At 40.6% G+C, this 23,455-nt stretch overlaps 1 protein-coding gene across 2 annotated transcripts in view; it reads left to right on the top strand.

Moving 5' to 3' along the window:
- Positions 1 to 466: 466 nt before the first annotated feature.
- Positions 467 to 23,455, top strand: part of SOBP (sine oculis binding protein homolog) — a 144,550-nt gene continuing 121,561 nt past the window's right edge. The window contains exons 1-3 of one of the 2 annotated variants that reach the window (XM_030556061.1): positions 467 to 945; positions 12,045 to 12,183; positions 14,164 to 14,349. In XM_030556061.1, the coding sequence (XP_030411921.1) occupies positions 850 to 945; positions 12,045 to 12,183; positions 14,164 to 14,349 (421 nt within the window). In that variant the 5' untranslated portion in view covers positions 467 to 849. The remainder of the gene's footprint in view (positions 946 to 12,044; positions 12,184 to 14,163; positions 14,350 to 23,455) is intronic. The other variant, XM_030556060.1, reaches the window with a different exon arrangement.

Consider the following 23,455-nt stretch of genomic DNA (forward strand, 5'->3'; position numbering starts at 1 on the left):
GATGCTGGGGCTGAGAAGCGGGTGTGCTCGCGTGTGCTGCACGGCCTGGCCTCCCGCGCCGTTCTGCCCACGGACTGCGATCGCCCAGCCGGGAGGGGGGGGACACGCAGCATCTGCCGGCCCAGCCAGCCCGACCGCTCCCAGGCCATGTCCACCCTGACCCCACTGCTGCGCCTCTCTCACCCGGCGCCGGCGGCGGCACGGCTCAGGCTGGCGAGCGGGGGTCTCGGAGGAGCCCTGCCAGGGCAGCAGCCACAGCGCGCTGGCCCCGGCCGGGGAGGATGGGCTGGGACAGAGCGCGCCCCCTGCCCCTCCCCTGGCGGGCTGTGTGCGTGTGAGCGCAGGGCGGGCGGGGGTCCGCGCGGGGCGGGGGGATGCTGATGAGCAGGGACGCGAGAGCAGTCCTCACAGCCGGAGCCGGAGCCGGAGCCGCGGCGGATTCGGTGGCCGTGGAAGCCCCGCCCGCTCCCGGAGCCAGGGGCCGTCCTACCCCCCTCGCCTTCCACCCCCTCGGCTCCAGCTGCTCCGCAGAAGGAGCGGGGCTGGCGCGCTCGCTCGCTCCCTCTCTCTCTCGCTCCCAGACACACGCACCAAGCTCTCCCTCGCTCGCCCATGCAGACAGCAGCCGGAGCGGCGGAAGATGGCTGACTCCACAGGGCATCACCCACCCTCCAGCCCGCCTGCATCCCCGACCCTCCCCGCGCCGCTCTCGCCTCCGACCCTCCCTCACGCCAGCTTCCACCGCTGAGCCAGCGACCCCCGCCCAGCCCCGCCGCCCTCCCCACTTCTGCTTCCCAGCCCCCCCACGACACCAGCAGCCATTTCATCTCCACCAGCCAGACACAAAAAATGGCAGAAATGGAGAAAGAAGGGAGACCTCCCGAAAATAAAAGAAGCAGGAAGCCGGCTCACCCGGTGAAAAGGGAAATCAACGAGGAGATGAAGGTATGTGCCTGTGAGGGGGAAGAGGGGCGCCCCTGCCCCCCCCCCCTTCCACCGGGCAGGGCAGTGAAATAAGAAAGGATCTCTTGTCATTTTTTTTTTGGTAGGATGCACTGAATGTGTCTCAACTCCGCCTCCTGGGCTGAAAACAGAGCCGGATTCACAGGCTGCAAAATCATTGACCGCCTTTGATTGCTTGATTTTTTTTTTTTAAACTCTCCCTCCTTGGGATTTTAAACTCCTTGGGTGCATTTTCGGTTACAATCCTCGCAGGTTAGCCGGAGAGCTGTGAAGTTAGGGGAGAAGGGAGGGCTTTTTCAACAGTGGCTTTCTCTCCTTTTTCAGTAGCCAGCTGCAACCGTGTAATTAAAATGTCAAAGTGAAATGTTATGGTCTGAGTTGCACATCATTTTTGGACTTGGAGATAGGGACGCTCTTCCTCCCCCCCTCCCTTCCTTGCTCCTCCTGTGTTCTACATGCCTCACTTCACAGTTAATCAAAGCAGCATAGGTGCTGTTGAAAGAGAGCTGTCCGAGGGGCTGTTGTTGATAGGAGTCTATTTATTGTTTGGAGTCTGTTCCTATCTGATAGGAAACTGTGCCAATCCAGCTGTTTTCCAGAGGCAGCGCTGGAGGCTGTCCTTCCAGCTGTTAGAATGGGAGCGATTGCACAAAAACACGTTTCAGGACTTATTTTAGCATTAAGTCGCAGTTCTAGGTTGGAGTGTCCTATTTTGTGCCTTTATTTTCTCTGTCTATTCCTTGGCCTGTATTTATTTTATACCTCTGATGTATTTTCCCCATGAGTCAAACACAACTAGCACGCACTGCAGGACTTCAGCTGAACTTACTTTTTTAAAATGCAAGTATAAATTAAAACAATTGTTTTAATTGTTATATAATGATAAAACTACCATTATTTAATTTCAATGGGTAATTCATACTAAAACTGGAATCTTGCTGTGAAAATGTCATTATCGATATCATTTTATATATATAGAAAAAACATACCTATTAACAAGACATTTGATAATATAGCATTGATTTTCACCCAGTATTAAAGGGGAATGCTGTATACAATTGCCCCTTTCAAACTGTATTACTAATTTAACTAGACATTCTTTACTGGTTAAGGTAGGCATTCTCTTTTCCATGTTGTCTGTGTCCTGGAAATGTGGACTAGGGTAGTATTAGTGGTATGAACAAAAATAAGGGCTAACTGATAATAAAGAGTTGCCACTGAAATCCAGGGCAAACCACTCTAGATTCCACCCCCAGAGAGCGTTATTGTTTCTTTGAGAGATTTGTGACATTTCCTATTTTCAGATGGAACTTTCTAAAAGCTGTGGATAGGAACAGTAATTGCTCCTCATAATCACATAGTTTTGGGAGCTGCACAAATCTTTCACATTTTAAAACACCGCTTAATACAGTATATATGGAGTGCAGTTTTTACGTTTCATAGGTTCTAGAATTACAAAATTAGTTAATTTTAATCAAAACATGTGAAATGTTATCCTGGCTGGATATAAAGGCTGACTGTGCTGGATCCTCTGGGTTTGTTTTGTTTACTTTGGCTGCAGGCACACTCAGCGGTTTGGGAGATAGTTGTTCTTCTACAGTATAACAGATGTTTGTCTGAAATGATGAGGAAGAAACAAAAACAACATTGTGTGAAGGAGAAAAATTACACAGTTTTAAACTATTGCTTTGATATTAAGGATTGGAATTAACCTTGATGTAGAGTATCGCTTTTGTAATCATTGTTTACTGTTTAACGTCACAAACCTCAGGATTTTAACTGTATTAATAATTAAATCACAAGTAATATGCTGATATGACTGGAATTTAGAACAGATTTTTTTTTCTGAGCTGAGGTAAGGTAAATGTTGGCAGTAGCTTTCACAAAGCACAGATCACCTAGTAGTGCAAATTATGCTATTAAGCTAGGAGGCAGCATTTTTAGTAAGAGCAGTTGGTTCTTATAATCATCTAACTATAATCAAAGAAAAAACTTAAAAAGTTTGCATATTTGTGCTGTTTAGAATGTTAAAAACTGTGGGAGGGGTCATTGTCTTTCTCGATACATTTTTGCATTTAATAAAAATCTGTTCTAGGTTCTTTTTTCATAATTCTGAAGAGTACAGTAACATATATTGGTTACATTGTATAAAATGTGTGCAACAAAATATCATAGAGAGCACAATGTGCCCTTTTGTAGGTTCATATCTATAATGTTCAAACAGCCTGACTGTTTCCCTTCATCTGAACTGCTTTTATCTGGACCAGTGTAAAATAAGCTCTGGTAAGTAATCACGGCAGAGCAGAAAGAAAGGAATGTATACAGCAATAGACAGCCTAAGCTGTAAAAACTGTAACCTGAGTACAAGCAGCAGATCAGATATCAAGGCTTCAAGGTAGGGGAAATGAAAGAGATGAAGAGGAGGAAAAGACGAGAGAGGGAATGGAAAAGTCAGCTTGGAAAATGAAGGAGTAGTAGGAGGGCCCCCTCAGGGAAATTTGGCTCAGGGATTAGGGAATTTTATCATGGTGTACAGTGACCTACTCAGGTTTCAGCCCACGTTGGATCAAATTGCTTTCCTTTGCTAGCAGAAAGAAAAAGAACTGGTGTATATGTGATTTTTTTTCTTCGAGTAATAAAAAGGCCATTGGTACAAGTGTCTATTTTAAGTTCAGCAAATGCAAGGCACTATGAATGAGCAATAAAATTACCTAATCACAAAGACTTCCTTCATGATTTGCCGTTTGATATAGTCACATATTTACTCAAGAATGATCACTAAACCCAAACTGCTTGGTTTTCATAGGTTGCATCAGTAATGTTATTTCCAGCTCAGTTTTAATATGATTGGAAACTCGTGTTGCTTGCTGTTTCATTATGCCAGATATTAAGTTACATTTTTGTTATCCCTAGCCCAATGTACAAGACGGTTGTAACAAATTTAAATCTGATACAACATTGTGTGCAAAAAATACATGACTGCATAGTTTCCCTATATTACGTTTCAATTAAAAAATATTCAGATAGAAGTGTTTTGTTTCCCTGTGACCTTCACAGTCTCTCTCTTTTCCCTAATTTATTTTTCTGTCCTTCTTTCTTATATTCTCTTTCCCCCCTCAGATTATACTTTCTACTTATCTTCAGAGATGGGTGTTCATATGCCAACTAAAAAAACAACAAATTGTTATTCTGAAACTAAGTCAGTGTCATTTATCACTTTGGTACTTTTCAGTGACTATTATGAATAATACAACATGTATTCTATTCAGGAGTATAATGTAATCAGGGCAATCTGACATTTAAACTAGTTTTTTTAATTGTTACAGCCTAATCAATACAATAGTCTCTAAAGACTTGATACAGCTCTTTAACTCATTCCTTCATCCCCTCCCCATATATTCCCTCTACCCACACTTACTTTCATGTGCTATGCTACTGGGGGTAGCAGGAAAGCTTAAGAATGTGAAAAAGGTGATTTGAAATATATTTTATTAAATTTGCTAGAATAAATCAATGTGATTGCATCAAGCATAGTGTGCTGGAAGCTCTGGTAAACAAACAAGACAATTTTCTACGTTTAGATTTTTTGTCAATTGCAAAGTTAGCGAATAATCTGTGTTATAATTTCACAGAGCTGCCTCCCTATGCCCTAGTTTACCAGCTATAAATATTTTCAATAAGTAATTTGTACCTAAAACTGGGCTTTCTTTCTGATGCCTAAAGCTTAAGACATCTGTTATAGTTTAACAGTAAACTCATCAAAAAATTCTTCAATTTAGTGTTTTAATATTCCCCGTATTTAAAAGGACCACTGTCAAAATGTAACAGACACTGCGGTGCTGACTGTATTTGAAATGAGCCAGATAAGGGTTAATATTAAAAAGGTTCTAGGGAAAACTCCTCCCTTCTCTCCTGAAAAGCAAAAATGTGTTTGTAAAAGTAAAATCAGATAGCCTTTATCAATTGTACTATTCCAGGGCACTGTTACTATACCTGTTTTCATGGAAATAGATTTATGAGATATCTAAAGAGTGAATTGTATTATCTGCACAAGCGACCTGCACCTATGTTCTTTAATGGACTAATAGGTCTGTGTATTAACTGTTTATACAAATGAGGTTGATAAATTCCACCTTACAACACTAATAAAGGGATGGCTGAGTGAGAAAAAAGGAAGTTAAAGAAAGGTCAGGAAAATTTACTTATTGACAGCATAATATTCACAATGGTGGCAATGCAAATAAGCAGAGAGAATGTGGACTGGAAAAAAAGTGATCAAGTTCATGTGATGAATATACCCACATTTTAATTTCCTTTATATACCTGAGGTGAATCCTCAGTGCTGTATATCTGGTGGGTCATTCATGCAAGGAAATGGAATGGAGCCACTCTGCTTCCTCCAAAATCTGAAATAAACATTCAACAGTAAAACCTAGAAGAAAATTAGTCTGACAGACTCATTCTCTTTTGTGTTTCCTGCCTCTGTCTTTGCCAGGCCTCACTCTATGAAGCCAGGACAGCCACTGTGAATAAGGTTCATAGGGAAGGAGAGAAAATAGAGATAAAATTGAAGGAAAAACACCATTTTGTTTTAAAATATATCCATTAGTAAAAATTTAGGAAAACTACTCTGTGAAGTAAGGTCAAACCTTAGGTATATGATTACAATGAAATGAATCCTGTAAAAGGAATCAATGTTAATGTTAATGGATATAAGTCTCATAAAAGAAATCACAGACATTCAGATCCATAAAATCTTCTTCCCTCTTCCTATTAATGAGAAGTAAATTCACTTCAAATTACAATCTAACATACTGATAGTTTTTCGAAGAGGGAGATAGGAGGGTATTTCAGTGTGGTACAAGAATAAACAAATGATCCTGTTAGAACATGCAATCAAACCACACTGCAGAATTGCAGTATGTGGCATGGGACTCACAGGGGGCAAAAAAGAAGATATGTATATTAGGAGCTGAAGACTTTAGGGTATTGTTATTACATAACCAAAGGCTTCTGGAATACTATAGCATTTTAAGGCCAATTTCTTTGGCAAAGATGAGTCTGTTGCAAATCTAATTCCATGGCAGTTAAGCAGATGTGATAACATACTGCTGCACACCTATATTGTCAGCTAACATAATCCAGGAGATTTCACTTTAGCCATTCTGTGGGATTTAATTGATTGTTTCAGTGCACTAGGAAATACAGCTCAAGAGATTATCAACGACTTGGGATAATAGATATATGGAGTAGGCCATGACAAAAACATGAGCATTGTCTAGTGGTCCAAGTATGGAGGGACATAGAGTCAGGAGTTCTGAGTTCTTACTCTTCAGCTCTGTCACTGATTTATTGCCTTACCATGGGTATTAGTCAGCCACTTTGTATCTCAATTTACCCATATGTGAAATGAATATTATCATGGTTCCTTATCTCAGTGGGGTTTTATGAAGTGTAAGGCACCAGTCTTGCAATCAAATCTGCTAGCACAGTGATCTGCACCAGGCATTTGATATGGTTCCACATGGGGAATTATTAGTTAAATTGGAAGAGATGGGGATCAATATGAAAATTGAAAGGTGAATAAGGAACTGGTTAAAGTGGAAACTACAACAGGTCATACTGAAAGGTGAACTGTCAGGCTGGAAGGAGGTTACTAGTGGAGTTCCTCAGGGATTAGTTTTGGGACCAATCGTATTAATCTTTTTATTACTGACCTTGGCACAAAAAAGTGGGCATGTGCTAATAAAGTTTGCGGATGACACAAAGCTGGGAGGTATTGCTAACACAGAGAAGGACCAGGACATCATACAGGAAGATCTGGATGACCTTGTAAACTGGAGTAATAGTAATAGGATGAAATTTAATAGTGAAAAGTGCAAGGTCATGCATTTAGGGATTAATAATAAGAATTTTGGTTATAAATTGGGGACACATCAGTTGGAAGTAACAGAGGAGGAGAAGGACATTGGAGTATTGGTTGATCACAGGATGACTGTGAGCCACCAATATGATATGGCCATTAAAAAAGCTAATGCGGTTTTAGGATGCATCAGGCGAGGTATTTCCAGTAAAGATAAGGAGGTTATAGTACCATTATACAAGGCATTGGTGAGACCTCATCTGGAATACTGTGTACAGTTCTGGTCTCCCGTGTTTAAGAAGGATGAATTCAAACTGGAACAGGTACAGAGAAGAGCTACTAGGATGATCCGAGGAATGGAAAACCTGTCTTATGAAAGGAGACTCAAAGAGCTTGGCTTGTTTAGCTTAACCTAAAGAAGGCTGAGAGGAGATATGCTTGCTCTTTATAAATATATCAGAGGGATGAATATCATGGAGGGAGAGGAATTATTTAAGCTTAGTACCAGTGTGGACACAAGAACAAATGGATATAAGCTGGACACTAGGAAGTTTAGACTTGAAATTAGACGAAAGTTTCTAACCATTAGAGGAGTGAAGTTCTGGAACAGCCTTCCAAGGGGAGTTGTAGGGACAAAAGACATATCTGGCTTCAAGATTAAATTTGATAAGTTTATGGAAAGGATGGTATGATGGGATAGCTTAATTTTGGCAATTAATTGATCTTTGATTATTAGCAGGTAAATATGCCCAATGGTCTGTGATGGGATGTTAGATGTGGTGGGATCTGAGTTACTACAGAGAATTCTTTCCTGGATGCTGGCTGGTGAGTCTTGCCCACATGCTCAGGGTTTAACTGATAGCCATATTTGGGGTCGGGAAGGAATTTTCCTTCAGGGAAGATTGTCAGAGGCCCTGGAGGTTTTTCGCCTTTCTCTGCAGTGTGGGGCACAGGTCACTTGCTGGAGGATTCTCTGCACCTTGAGGTCTTTAAACCACGATTTGAGGACTTCAGTAACTCAGACGTAGGTTAGGGGTTTGTTACGGGAGTGGGTGGGTGAGAATCTGTGGCCTGCATTGTGCAGGAGGTCAGACTAGATGATCATAATGGTCCCTTCTGACCTTAAGACTATGAGTCTATGAGAACTCCAATGGGGTTCAATAGGTCTCCACATAGTCTTTGGGTCCATGCTAATATTGCATAATAGGGACCCAGTCGATTAATGAATGGCATCCTGGTGTAGAGGACCTGCATGAGGTCCTGTAGACCACTCCAGCCTCCTAGTGAGGCCAGACAGTTGGGCATGCTGGCAGAGTAGCCAAGCAAAGGGCCTCTGTCGCCCTCCCCCCCACACACACCAGAAGGTAGGTCTCTGTCCTGCTTTGACATGGATCAATGTGGAGATTACCAATTGAATGGGTTAGGAGAGTGGCCCCTGTATCTATTATATATAGATCCAGTGGCCCTATCACTCTGCACAAATGGGATAGAAGCTCTGTTTCCACTGTTTGGCCCATAGACTGAAGTAGCAACCATTGGTGCATCTGCAGAGACTCATCCTGAGTGGAGGATGGATTTTATCTCCACTCCCTCTTACCCACCATATTGCATCGGGATAAAGTCTGATTACACAGCCTTTATTCTGGCACCATAATATTTAGAATATCTCTTTGAGAACCTCAGATGAATGTGTTACAGGAGTGCAAAGCATTATAATTTAAACACTACAGGTCACAGAAAACCACCACAAGATACAGCTATGCATTATGTACACAGGCCCATATTTTTGTGATTTTTCCAGTGCATAAGAACAGCCATACTTGGGTCAGACCAATGGTCTGTCTAGTCCAATATCCTGTCTTCTGACAGTAGCCAATGCCAGGTACTTTAGAGAGAATTAACAGAACAGGCAATCTTTGAGCAAACCATCCCCTGTCATCCACTACCAGCTTCTGGCAGTCAAAGGATTGGGACACCCAGAGCATGGGATTGCATCCATGACTATTTTGGAAAATAGCCTTGATGGATCTATCCTCCATGAACTTATCTAGTTCTTTTTTGAACCCTGTTATAGTTTTGGCCTTCACAACATCCCCGGCAACGAATTCCACAGGTTGACTGTGCTTTGTTTGAATACTTCCTTTTGTTTGTTTTAAACCTGCTGCCTAATAGTGTCATTGGATGATCCCTCGTTCTTGTGTTGTGTGAAGAAGTAAATAACGCTTCCTTATTCACTTTCTCTACACTAGTCATGATTTTATACACCTCTACCATATCTCCTCTTAGTCATCTCTTTCCTAAGAGGAAAAGTCCCAATCTTTTTAATCTCTTTTTATTAATCTCTCCCCTTAATCATTTTTGTCAACCTCCCCTGTATCTTTTCTAATTTTAACATACCTTTCATGAGACGGGGTGATCAGAACTGCATGCAGTACTCAAGGTGTGGGTATACCATGAATTTATATAGTGGTATTATGATATTTTCTGTTTTACTATCTATCCCTTTCCTAATGGTTCCGAACATTCTGGTAGTGCTTTTGACTAACACTGCACATGATTGAGTGGATGTTTTCAGAGAAGTATCCACAATGACTCCAAGATCTCTTTCTTGAGTGGTAACAACTAATTTAGACCCCAGCATTTTGTATGTGTACTTGGGATTGTGTTTTCCAAAGTGCATTACATTGCACTGATCAACATTGAATTTCATCTACCATTTTGTTGCCTAATCATCCAGAAGTATTCAAAGGTTTGGCACTCACGATAACCCAGATTTTACTATATTGACGTTTCAGTCTTCTGTTGGGCAGATATCTCTGAGGACACAACTCAGGCTTAACATGGGCAAAACTGAGCTCTTGATTCTTCCCCAGAACCTTCCGTCTTGCTCCTTTTTTAGTCACTGTCACTCAGACACCACCACTTCCTCATCCCTGTCACTCAGGCCTATAAACAAAGTGCCATCTTTGACTCAGCCCTCCTTCTAGACCCACATAGCCAACTGTGCCTACATCTTGCTGCTGCAGGAAAAATAATCTTTGTGGCTCATCACTGTGACCATCTCATTGCATCCCTCCACTGACTCCCCCTTCTCCATTGTATCAAGCACAAACTACCTGTCTTCACTTTTAAGGCCCATTATGGTCTATTCTCACCTTAACTATCATTTCTTATATGCTATAGAGACATAAGACCCCCACATTTGCTTCACCATTGATTGTCCATTTGTCAGATTTTTGGAAGACTGCCATCATGCTGTCCCCCATGCTACCCCTGCAAAATCCACAGGGTCACTGCATTATCCTCCTTTACATTTCTCCTTAAAACCCACCCAAATCATGCCTAGAGAACACTTGACAATGATTAGGCAATTGCTGTGCTGTGACTGCTGATTATTCATAACTGTCTTTTTGTTTCCTTGTGCTCTGTCACATGAACATCATCTTAAACTTTATTATTATGGTTATTACTTATTGGTATTACTGTAGCCCTTAGAACCATGGACCAGGACCACATTCTGGTAGGTGCTCTACAAACAGAACACAAAGACATAGTTTGTAAGCTCTTTGGGGAGTCTAAGATAAGAAACAACAGATGGATACAAGCAGACAAGGGAGTACAAGGAAACAATGAGATAATTTTGATCAGCATGATCGACAGTGGTATCAGCACACCTGCAGTCTAGTCATTATCAATTTTTTTTGCAGCCATCATGGAAAAATAGAATCTTAAAAAAAGATTTGAAGGAGGATAATGAGGTGCCTTGTGACTAATTACAGGGACCCCCTACCAGGAGGGGCAGCATGGAAAAAAGCAAGCAGGTACTTCCAGACTTTGACTGTAAGCTCTTTGAGGCAGGGACTGCATAGCATAATGGAGCCCTGGTCTTTAGGTGCTATAACAATACTAATATTAAAATATAATAATCAAAATAAATACAATGAATTAATTTTGAGTTGTTTTTAATCAAAGAGACTTTTAAAAATAAGATTTTAAAAGATTCTTCACTCATGTTGCCAATAACATAGGACCAAATCCTACTCCATTGAAATTAATAGCAAAAGAACAGTTGACTTCACTAGAAATAGGATCAGGCCTTTGGCTTTATTAAAATTAATAGAATTTTAAAATCAAATTTACTTTTCACCATGTTGCTCTTTACTTTTTGCACTTCACTCAGCTTGGATAATGAAACTAGGCTGGTTCAATATGTCTAGAGTTACTTAACCTTTGTGACAGTGTGGACCATTACTATCATCTTGGCTGGATCCTAAAGGCTGCAACTAATTTGTATATAGATTTATGTTCATTTTAAAAGTAAAGAATAAATGCCTACAGCCTTTATTTACATATTCCCTGACAAGTGATTAGAAATTACAGTACTCAACGGTTGCGTTCATCAACAAAGCATCCACTGGAGCTACTGAACTTAATTGAGGTTTAAGTTAGGATAGAGTTTGGCATCTGGATTCTATCCTGTTAGGTTAGTCTTTCAAGGCTGTTTCCATAGCTACAGTATAGGAAACCAATGGAAGGGAAGGCTGCATTTGCAAGGCTATACTTCAGGGCAGGATCCATGGACCCAGTCAGTTCAGGGGCTACATTTTGAGCAAACTTGGTTTGTTTAGTTTCACTTTCAGTTTCTAGTCAATTTCATTTTCTGGTTCTTGTGCTCTAGCATAATACTGCTGTTTTGGGGATTTCAACATTTTCAGTGGAAGTTTTATTTAAAAATTTTTTTATTGTGATTTTATTCACTCTGCTGCTTACCCACCTTCAGGAACTGTACCCGGGACAGTAATTTATTTCAGTTGAAATGGCTGTAGCATAGTGAGATTGATGGCTGAAAAAAAAATCTTTGTTTTTTCTGCTGTAATGTTAAATATTTTATGATAGCATGAGACAAACTTTTGTGAATAATATATTCTAAAAATATAACTGACTTCCAATTTCTGAACAAAAATCATAACCAATCCTTTTTTCCTTATTTTCTTTAAATTACAATAAAATAAAGATCTGTCATAATTATGTGTATCACTGAGATTTAAATGCATTACATATTATAAACTAAATTTGAAAAATGAACATTAGTCTGGAGGAGGTGGAACAAACCTGACAGTTCATGGTACACTGCAAATAGAATTAGATTTATGCATTCATCTCCTTGTTCCAAATGATTATTGATTACATAAATAAGCAGGCAATTCTTCTCTTTCAGAACTTCGCAGAAAACACTATGAATGAGCTCCTTGGCTGGTATGGTTATGATAAGGTTGAATTGAAAGATGGAGAAGATATTGAATTCAGGAGCTACTCTGCAGATGGGGAGAGCAGGCAGCACATTTCTGTTCTCAAAGGTAATGACATTTAATGTTCCTTTGTTCATGCAAAGAAGGATTAACTATCTCAACCTGCCAGAAATGGCTTGCACTGGGATTCATGTTTTGTTGCTTATTCTGTGTCTGATTTAAATATACATTTCTGACAGTGCCTTCCAGTAAGCAGAAAGCAATAGAATACAAGTGTACAACATTTAACAATATAGCAGCTAATATGCCCTTACGAATGTATCTCCAACAGTAACATTTTTTGAGCCAATTGAAACTCATGCACCCAAGATTCTAAAGAGCTGCCAATTTTTTTTTTTTTTTAAATGTGGAAATGTTTTCTTAGCAGTCTGGATCTAATGAATCTTCCTTCTGACAAAATTGTTAGGCTGAGGCTTTTGATAAGGTCAGATGTTGAACTAGAATGTTCAGAATGTGTGGAAGAGCCATGACTAGTATTTATAAAGGTTAACTTAATAATGTTTTTTATTTTAATATATTATTTCCTGAAAGTGCGTTAGAAAGGCTTAAGGGGCGGAGCTTGTTTGGGGTCAGCATATCTGGTCCTTCATGTACTGTATATAAATTTGTTCAAAATCTAAACAATGGGATTCAGTCTTTTTGTTCAGCAGTTCAGTTGCTTCCTTTTGACTCTTCAGCCACACCAGATGGATAGGGAATTGCAATCACAGTGAAAAGAAGAACATTTCTTCAGAGTAAAACAGTAGAAAATTGCTGGATCTTGACTTATCCAACAAGAATTTCTCAAAGCTGAGGTAAAAGAGAGGAAATTACAGAGGCTTTGCACTGTTGAACTGCAACATTTTGCTGCATATATGGCCACCAGTTTCTGGGGTTTCTTTATGGTGGCATGCAGCAGCATTGTATTCAGTGGGTGTTGATATGAATGCTGGCACCAAAAAGCCCAGTACTGGAGGAGAGAGTGCTAGATAAAAGGTGGAAAAAGTAGAGGTAAGATAAAACAATTTAATTGTATAGACATTAAATGTTTGCAGCCATTAGTTGTATACTGTTATCGATACAGTAATTAGTATTTGTATTCCATTTAAAATACAATATGTGTAAGCCATCTTTAAAATAACTTGTTCCTCTGCTCCAATGTATTTTGTTTTCTTCTTACTTTTTAATAAACAAACCTTACATGGGATTCTCTACAGCCACAGTCTATGAGGAATCAGATTTGTGGCACATTTTAAGAATAAGTCTTTATAGTATTTTGCTCACCATTGTAAAATAGATGGGATCATATGTATCATTATAAACACATGATACAAGTCATATGTTTTATAGTACAAACAAAGATGCTGAATACCTGTGCCAGGTAGAAATCTTTGGCTTACAGAGTCTTTAGGGAAAAAAAGTACTTTGCTTTTGTTGTGAGAAGAGTAATAGCTATTCTAGGATCCTATTAAATCCTGCTCCTTAGTGAGTTAAAGTACAGCAGAGAAATGCCTATAAATAAGAGTTTAGATGTGGTTTTGTATTAAAGAATTACAATTATAACAAAATTTAGCAAATATTTTTCTAAAATTTCAATTTTTTTGTTATTTTCTCTATCTTCTTTTCCATTATTACTAGTTATTGGAGTGGAATAAAAGGTTCTCTTATTTAATCAGTCTACTCCTTTTGCATAATTCATCCGATGACACCACAGTCTGGTGTGTGACATCACAATTCACTACCATGAAAATAATTGATATCAAAGACAGTGGAGTGTGATGTCACTGAATAAATTGGGCATACTCGGGCTATGTAAAAGAAAGAGAGCCTGATTTTTTTAAAGCAGTACAGCAAAGTTTAATGTAGTTTTTGACAAAATATTAATTTTGCTGGGATGTGATAGAGGCTTTTGAAGGGGAAAATATTTTCATTTTTGTTGTTTACTCTTTTTGTCTGAGAAAAAAAATTACATCAGATTGGTGAAAATATGTAGGGGCACCTAAGCAACACTTCTGCTGTACTGTATGATTTGTTCTTTTTCTTTTACAGAAAATTCTTTGCCAAAACCAAAATTACCTGAGGACAGTGTTATTTCACCATACAATATAAACACAAGCTATCCAGGGCTTGCCACAGGAAATGGACTTTCAGACTCACCAGCAGGGTCAAAGGATCATGGGAATGTACCCATTATTGTACCATTAATTCCACCACCTTTCATAAAGCCACCAGCAGGTAAATCACATAACAAACATTTTAAAGAATTATAACTATCATAGATAGCTATTCTGACCTTGTTAGATTGTGGCTCATTTGTAAAAGGTTTAATTTAATTTTTTTGAAAGGCTATCACAGTAGACTTATAAGGATCCTTAGGTAGGAAGCAGCAGAGTGACTTTATTTGCTAGTATTATTGTAAAATTCTTGTCAGTATCATGCTAGGCAAAATTCTGTACCTATTTATACTGCTTTTGAAACTGGATGTTGAATTATACTGTCTCAGCAATTCAAAAATATCTGTTTTAAACAAATGATTTTCTTCTATGAAAAAAAGTCTTTACATAAATTGATGGAAGATGATGAGATTATAAACAAGGTCCACAAAGCATACAACTAAACAAACAAATAGTCAAATCAATATCACATGTCCTTGTATCGGGGTAACAAGCTCATCCCAGGAAGACTGTCTCAGTTCTCATTGAAATTCTGGACCATTGTCCTTTGGGGATTTTATATGATGCAAACGCTACCCCTAGAGTTGTACTGAAATGTTTTAAAAATTCCATGAAATTCTTATCTGGAACAATTTTTCCAACATGAATTTTCTGAGTGAGTTTGAGAAATTATTTATTCCACACTGCATGCTGTTTACTATTATCTGCTAAAGTAACTGTTATGGCTACACTAGTGTATATAATTGCTGTTATTATTTACTGTTGAACACACTGCAATAATTGGTGAATTTATATAGCAGCAGGCTCAGTCCTGCTTCCATTGAAGTTACTGTGAGTGTTGTTGAACTGGGTTAACTTCACTGGGGGTAGAACAGGACCTAGAATGTACTAAATATGTATAAAAGAACATCACTATTACTATGTTAGAGAATTCAGGAACGTGGTGATGTTTTTAATTATTAAGGTCCCAGTTATTCAATGGATTCCTGCACCCATATAGAGCCCCTCTGACACTGGGCAGAGCAACTTGCAGGATCAGGGGCCAAGTGTGGAATGGCCTTCTCTACACTTCAACACATTTACAAAGTTGAATTTAAAATACATAAAGATATCTAATTTTGTGTTATTATTTTATTTGACAGGAAGCTGACAGAGGGTATTTTAATATTTTGAAAAAAATTCAAAGATATTACTAAATCTATTCTCGCTGAAAATTTTCCATGTATTTTGTACAATTATTGCTAATTACCAGAGCTATTTGGGCCCGCTCCTTCAGCCTTTGCACAGCAAAAGATCTCAGCCAAATAGGCTGAATCTTAAAATGGGGTTAATCTGCCCCATAACATTTAATCATGGGGTTGTATTTCCCAGGCTATCTTACAAATAACCTCAACCATAGCAATGGGGACACACGAAAATACTGGCTAAGCAGATTTATTTCTGCTCTTCCCCCGTCCACTTAACAACTGTGTTCCAGAGTCCACCAATAAAACTGACCTTCAAAGTATTTTTAAAAATTGTTCCTCCCACCATACTTTTGATTCTTTATGATGTATAAATAAGATCTGAAGGTTTGGGGTTTTTTAAGGTATTTTCTCTTTTTGTTTTTGTTTGTCTTTTACCTTTTTTGCCTTACAAATATTATGATGCCAAATATGATCTTTCATGTTCCAGTTTGAGAACTTTTGGGTGTCTTGGAGATGTGTATCGTGAGCTCTTACACTATCTAAAGAGGCTGGAGTATTGAATATGTAACAAAATTATCTTTTCTCCCAAGTGTTCACTATGCAATAAATATGATTTTTTTTTTTGAAAACCAAATGAAAACCCAAAGAGTTTTAAATAGTCTGCCCAAATTCCCTCACCTCTCAACTGTTTAACTTTTAATATTAACTTAATAAAATACTAGGTGCTTTTTAAAATTTTACCCCAGCTACAAGTGTGCATGTACAAAACTGAAAATTCCTGAGCTGATGGCCCTTCACTGAGAATACTCTTCCCCGAGACATTTAATTCTAGACACTATCATCAAGAATACCCCAACTGACCTGATCTGCTGTGGAAGCATATTAGAAAGGAAACAGACTCAGCCAGCACCCAAATCATACAGGTCTTTGTAGATCAACATCAAGAACTTAAATTGTACCTGGAAGCAAACAGTAAGTGAGTGCATTTTTGAGAGAAGTGGTGCAATATGTTTCTTTTGGCTAATGTCCCCAAACAGGTGGGTAGCTGCATTTTGTGCCAGCTACAGCTTCTGAATGATGTTTCAAGTTAGTCCCAAGTACAGCATATTGAAACAACATGATACCAATAATAAAATTACTTCTACCTAGCCTTAGAAAAATCTTGTGTTCCACAGAGCAATGTAAAAGGAAAAGAGAATTTATTTCTACACAATAACAAATGATGTCAAAATAACAAGGAACAAGGTATAGCAGCCAGCAACATTACAGAAAAATAATAATATTTGTACTGGAACCATGATGCTAGTATTTAATGTACTAACATACTAACTTGTATTCTGCAATCTTTAGTCACACACTGAATAGTATTTTCTCACCTTCAGCTAGTAGGATTATTCACATGAGTAGGGGTTGCAGAGTCTGGCCCCAAAATGCAGGAGAAAACACATTTCCTTCCCACCGGTGCTACACTTGTAGATTTCACTGTTTCAGGTACTCTAGTCATACCAGATGTAAAACCAAATGAAAACCCAAAGAGTTTTAAATAGTCTGCCCAAATTCCCTCACTTCTCAACTGTTTAACTTTTAATATTAACTTAATAAAATACTAGGTGCTTTTTAAAATTTTACCCCAGCTACAAGTGTGCATGTACAAAACTGAAAATTCCTGATGGCCCTTTGGCTCTCTCCCTTTCAAGATTCTCACAGTGGGGAGCATTAACTCTTTGTGGCTCTGTAGGACTGATGGGGTACTAAACCCCCCATGTTTCTTTGGTGGGGCACTCTGAACAGCTTGAGAATCCCAACTGTGTCTCACCTCGAATTGTTCCACTACAAGGAAACACAACCAAGTCCTATTACTCTGACATTGCATCAGCCTAGAAGTTAGCTTATAGGTGCTAGAGTTGCATCCTCAAGTGTTTTTTGCTGTCACTTATTGTCATTTACAGCAGTGAAGGAAGTAAGTTCTCCTGAGGCCAAACAAAAGCATTTCTAATCTGGGTCCTGTAAAGTAAGCATGTTTAGATTTTGGAAGTGACATTAAATCAGATTATAAAACTGTATATCTGAAAAAAAATCATGAAAACTTGGAAGAAGGAAATATTATGTTTGAATGCCAAGATGAATAACTAAGAGAGGTATTTTATAGAAAGAAATTAGCTATATCCTTTATCAGAGCTGGATAGTTGAATGGAAGTTTACAATTTTGTTACAAGTACAAGTGCACTTAGGTAATTCAGACTCATTATAACAGAGTGCCTGCAATGCATAAAAGTAGACATTAGTTCTAGTCCTAAGGACTCTCTAGAAATGTGTGCTGTAAAAATTATCAAGATTCAAATGTTATAGGAAGAATTTAGAAGTATGGGATGAATTTTAAAATGCTTTCTATTCAGGGTTTATAAACTCGGTTGTAAAAATTAAGTCCAAGATTATCTGTCTAAATTCCCCATGGTCCCATTACTGTATTCCCAATCCTTCTGTCCTTATTCAGGCACAGCTCAATGACAGTTTTGCTTAAATAATGGCTGCAGGACTAGCTCTAATTTTATATACTGAAGTGGTTTCAATTTTAGTATACTCTGGCTCCCAGGTCATTATTTTCCAACTCTTATTCCTTTTTCTGATTTCATTTGACACTGATCTGAGCAATGTTTTACTATTTTTCCTGTTGCAGGTTTAACTTTCTAACAATTCCACAATCATGATTCTTCTTGTGCTTACTACTTGACTTCATCTCCTCGTTTTCTTTGTTTGAAATTATTGTAGTCCATTAATCTGTTTTCTTTTCTGTGTAAATGAAAGGAATTAACCAAAGGCTTCTCTGGACTCCTGAGGCTGATCAAAAAAGGTTGCAGAAAGACTCAGTGTGTCTGAAAATTGTGTGTCTATTTGGAAGGACTGTGTTGATGGAGTTTGTTAGGCTCTTTTGTTCAGTGGGCCAATACTGGACATTTGTACCTGTCTGCTACCATTGCTGGTTTTCACCTCCTTTGTATTTTAGAACTAATATTCCTTCAGTGTGAACAGGCATCCTGTTCCCACGTGAATTTTTTACCATTTCCATGTGGTACATGTGTACTGTTCGGTAGCATGAATGTAGCTTTTATATGTGTCTATTTGTTATTTATCCACATTCATTTTTTCAGATACAATTATCTAGCTTACAGTGATAATAGGTTGTTTTTATGTTGTTTTAAGATGCCACTAGTTGCCAGTCTTCTCTACTTCCAGCACCTTGTCAATGCTTTTTTCTCTCTTTGGACAGCAGAGTGTTTTTTTTGTGCCAGAAAGAAAATCGTGAAGTCCGCACATGCACTGTAATAGCATGTAATGAATAAGAAGGGAGTTCTCACACTCCTCTTGTAATCTGTGCCTATGTGCTTGCATGCTTAAATCCTGCTTGCATGTCAATATATATTTGTGGTATGCATTCAGTTCTGATTGAGCTATATATGAGAATATGCCTCATAACTCAGGCATAGAAAATAGAGGGAAGCAGTGGTTTCCCAAAACAACTTTTAAAAGAACTGAGACGCTCCATTTTACCAATCTTTTTACGATTTTGCCTACTTCAAGAGATTGACTTTCAAAAGGAAACATTATAGAGTCACTGTAGTGATTCCACAGCTACAGTTTTAACAAGCTTTCCATTACAAGCCATTTTTCTGATTTCCTTCTCATAACTGTTTTATAAAGCTGCTTTCAACACATGAAATTTGTCAAGCATGTCATCTAGTCACAAGATCAGTGTTTGGATAGGGTGGTGATGGATGTCCTAGAAAAACCTCCAGATTTTTTTTTTTATAAATTGAATTTAGTCAGACAAGAAATTTTAAACATATGAGTGTGAAAAATTATTTTGGAGGAGTCTGACTAGGGAATATTTTATCTCAAAAGCTGCTTGGTATGGAAAATCCAAATTGGTTTTATTTGATTGTCCGCAATGGAAAACTAGAGTTTTAGGATTGGAGAACTCCAGAATTAACCATTATGCAAATTCTGGAAGGTCCCAGTACAGCTCATAAAGTTTGATTTTAACCCTTCAGATGCTATAGAATCTAAGATTTCATTCTTTAAAAAAATAAGGGTTTGTACTTTTCATTGCAAAAAATAGTCTTGAAAAAGGGTAAAAAGGTTGACTGTGTGCCCCAGTGATTTAAATAAAATTCATGGTTCTCTCCCAGCTAGGGGCTAATAGGATGCAGCAGGAGATCACTTGTGCTCATTAAAAGTAGTTAGGCTCCAAATTCCTTTGGGCTTGTCTACATCAGAAAGTTGCAGCGCTGGTGAGGGAGTTACAGCGCTGCAACTTTGAAGGTGTACACATCTGCAGGGCATCACCAGCGCTGCAACTCCCTGTTTGCAGCGCTGGCCGTACTCCCGTTTTGTCTCGGGTGTAGAGGATCCAGCGCTGGTGATCCAGCGCTGGTAATCCAATGTAGACACTTACCAGCGCTTTTCTTGACCTCCGTGGAAGGAGGAAGCCTCTGGTAACCAAGCGGGTCTCCTTTCCCGGTTTGCTCTCTCGTTCCCGGAACCCCGAGCAAGCAGGTCTCCTTCCCTGCGGTTTGCTGGGTGGCTCCGGGAACGCGAGAGCAAACCGCGGCGAAGCGGGTCTCCTTTCCCGGTTTGCTCTCTCGTTCCTGGAACCCCGAGCAAGCAGGTCTCCTTCCCTGCGGTTTGCTGGGTGGCTCCGGGAACGCGAGAGCAAACCGCGGCGAAGCTGGTCTCCTTTCCCGGTTTGCTCTCTCGTTCCCGGAACGCCGAGCAAGCAGGTCTCCTTCCCTGCGGTTTGCTGGGTGGCTCCGGGAACGCGAGAGCAAACCGCGGCGAAGCGGGTCTCCTTTCCCGGTTTGCTCTCTCGTTCCCGGAACCCCGAGCAAGCAGGTCTCCCTCCCTGCGGTTTGCTGGGTGGCTCCGGGAACGCGAGAGCAAACCGCGGTGAAGCGGGTCTCCTTTCCCGGTTTGCTCTCTCGTTCCCGGAACGCCGAGCAAGCAGGTCTCCTTCCCTGCGGTTTGCTGGGTGGCTCCGGGAACGCGAGAGCAAACCGCGGCGAAGCGGGCTCCTTTCCCGGTTTGCTCTCTCGTTCCCGGAACCCCGAGCAAGCAGGTCTCCTTCCCTGCGGTTTGCTGGGTGGCTCCGGGAACGCGAGAGCAAACCGCGGCGAAGCTGGTCTCCTTTCCCGGTTTGCTCTCGCGTTCCCGGAACCCCCCTTGAAGCCGCCCAACAGCGTTGCAGTGTGGCCACATCTAACACCACTTGCAGCGCTGGTTGCTGTAAGTGTGGCCACTCTGCAGCGCTGGCCCTATACAGCTGTACTAATACAGCTGTAACAACCAGCGCTGCAAAATTTTAGATGTAGACATGGCCTTTAAAGGGAAAGTCTCTGGCTTGTAGGTGGAGCATAGAGGAGAGAAAGAATAGGAAAACAGAAAAGGAAGGTAGGCACTGCTACTGGAACACTTGAGTGGGACGGAGCCTGGAAGGCTAGGAAACAGGTCTGGAGAGAGGATCTCAGGAAGGACAGGGAATGCCAAAGTTAAAGGCTCCCCTCCTATTCTTCCCATTGGTTTATCTGAAGGTGTAGCTCTTTCTGTACCAGATGACAGGTACAGCTTTCCCTAACCATTTTGTCCACGTGTAACCCTTTCAGTGCTGGAGCACAGACACCACTTCTGTAGCTTACTCTGTCCCTGCAGATGTAACCTTTTAAATTCCAGGTCCCATACATTACTTCTCCAGACAACCCTTTCAGTGCCTGAACAGCGTAGCCCTAGCCAGTTTAGAAACTCTTTTTGCCAAACAGTTAAGGTTAAAAGAATTTACAATCTTAGAAGGCTGTAAATTCCCCAGGCTGAATGAAGTTCAAGGAGTTTATGAAATGAACACCTTAGTTCCCATAGGCATGGGAGCTAGGTGTGCTGGGTGTTGGAGCACCCCCAGGTTTTACACGGGGTCCTGGTTGCTGGATCCACTCCCAGGGCTCCACTCCTGGCCCTATGCCCACCCCCAGCTGTGGCTCCAGCCTCAGCCCCCTTACCCTTGGCCAGGTCCCTCCCTCCCAGAGGCATGGCCCTGCTCCTGGCCCCAGCTCTGGGTGGGAAGGCGGACGGTGCCAGGGGGCTGGCTTTCAGCACCCCCACTATTAAAAGTGTTCCAGCACCACTATTTGGACCACCTGCATAGAGCTCATTGCAGGATCAGGGCTAGTAACTGCATTTAGTTTCCCCAAACTCTTGAAACTAATGTTAGTGTTGTAAGTGCAGATCAGGTAACTTAAAATAACATTATTAGAATGTCGCAGTCATAAACAGTGAGTAAAACAAGCAGGATTTAGCACCATAATTTTAGAGAATTCATCCTGCTAATAGAATAGGCCCTGCATGTTTGCCTGTATTATGGGTTAGAGCTATAAGGAAAGGATTTACTCTTATATTTCTTGGTTACTTTCTGTTTTTTCTTCCCCCACCCCAATATTATGACTGCATATAAGAGGGATTCACCAAAACTGCTACTTAGTGGCTTTAAGAAGGCCAATTTTTGATAAACTCCCTCACATTGGTTTGAAGGGAAGAACAAAACCAACCATACAAAATCCCCAACACCATTCTGCTTAATTAAGACCTAAAGAGACAGTGCAAACTTTTGATGATTAATTGAAGCATGCTCTAGCCTGATGCATATTTAGTTATTATAATGTGATAATTTTGTCTTGTTATACAAACTGCTCCCTTTGGGAACATGATTTAACACTGCAAACATACTGCGCTTATTGCATTGTTCATTATGAAAAATACACAGGCTAAGAACCATAAAGAGATGTATATAAGCACTATCTGTGCAGCACTTGCAGGGAGCACTCTTTCAACATGTAATGACATAACCCAGAGGCAGAAAAACACAAGATTGGAACTCCCAGAATAACTCTTCCGAAGAGCCGAGATCTCACTAAAATAAAGGCTGGAAATTCAGATTTCAAGCAGTAAATGAAAGAAATGTGTGGTTTTAATACCTGATGTGTTTCTAGAAAACATCAGTGTGGATGTTCTGCTGAAAACTCACTTGTTACTACTTACTTTCTCTGTGCTAAATCTTGCTTGTCTGATGCCTGAGAGTACTGTCATTACCTTTGATAACTGTTCAGTGTAAAGCATATTGGGATAGCTCAGCACCTCTTAGGAGGTGCTAAACACTTTGCAGGAATGGACCCCAATGGAGTAATACAGAGTTGGCAAAACAGTTGAAGAGTTTCCAGAATTAACTTTATCTTTGTCTTGCCAACTGTAAAATATGATGATATGAAGGCCAGATCTGCACTACAGATTTTACCATCATACCTGTGTCAGTCAGGGTTGCTATGAGGTGTGACCAACAGAGCTGTACTCACAAAAGCCACAAGTGTAGACACAGTCATACTGGCAAAATTGTGGTTTTGCCAGGATAGCATATTTTGCACAAGTGGTCTGAAATAAGCGAGACTGATACAAAATGCAGTTTTGGCAGCATACATTGTGTCCATATGAGCAGCACTTTGCAGTGCCGCCCAGAGGATTCAGGGACCTGGGGTCTTTGGCAGCGGGGGGCCGCCGCTTCGGCGGTAATTCGGTAGCGGCGAGTCCTTCCGCTCCAGGACTCGCCGCCGAAGTGCCCTGAAGACCCACGGTGGAGGCCCCCCACCGCCGAATTACCGCTGAAGACCCGGCACTTCGGCAGCAAGGGGTCCTACCGCCCTGGTGCGGAAGGACCCCGCACCGCCAAAGACCCAGAGTGGAAGAAGCTCCGGGGGCCTGGGCCCCGCGAGAGTTTTCCGGGGCCCCGGAGCTAGTGAAGGATCCTGCTCCAGGGACCCCGAAAAACTCTCATGGGGGCCCCTGCGGGGCCTTGGGCAAATTGCCCCACTTGCCCCGCCTCTGGGCAGCCCTGGCGCTTTGTCAGTATGATATACTGGTATAGTTATACAGGAAAAGCGCTCATTG

The sequence above is a fragment of the Gopherus evgoodei genome, chromosome 3 (assembly GCF_007399415.2).
Source record: "Gopherus evgoodei ecotype Sinaloan lineage chromosome 3, rGopEvg1_v1.p, whole genome shotgun sequence".
In the NCBI taxonomy this organism is placed as follows: domain Eukaryota; kingdom Metazoa; phylum Chordata; order Testudines; family Testudinidae; genus Gopherus; species Gopherus evgoodei.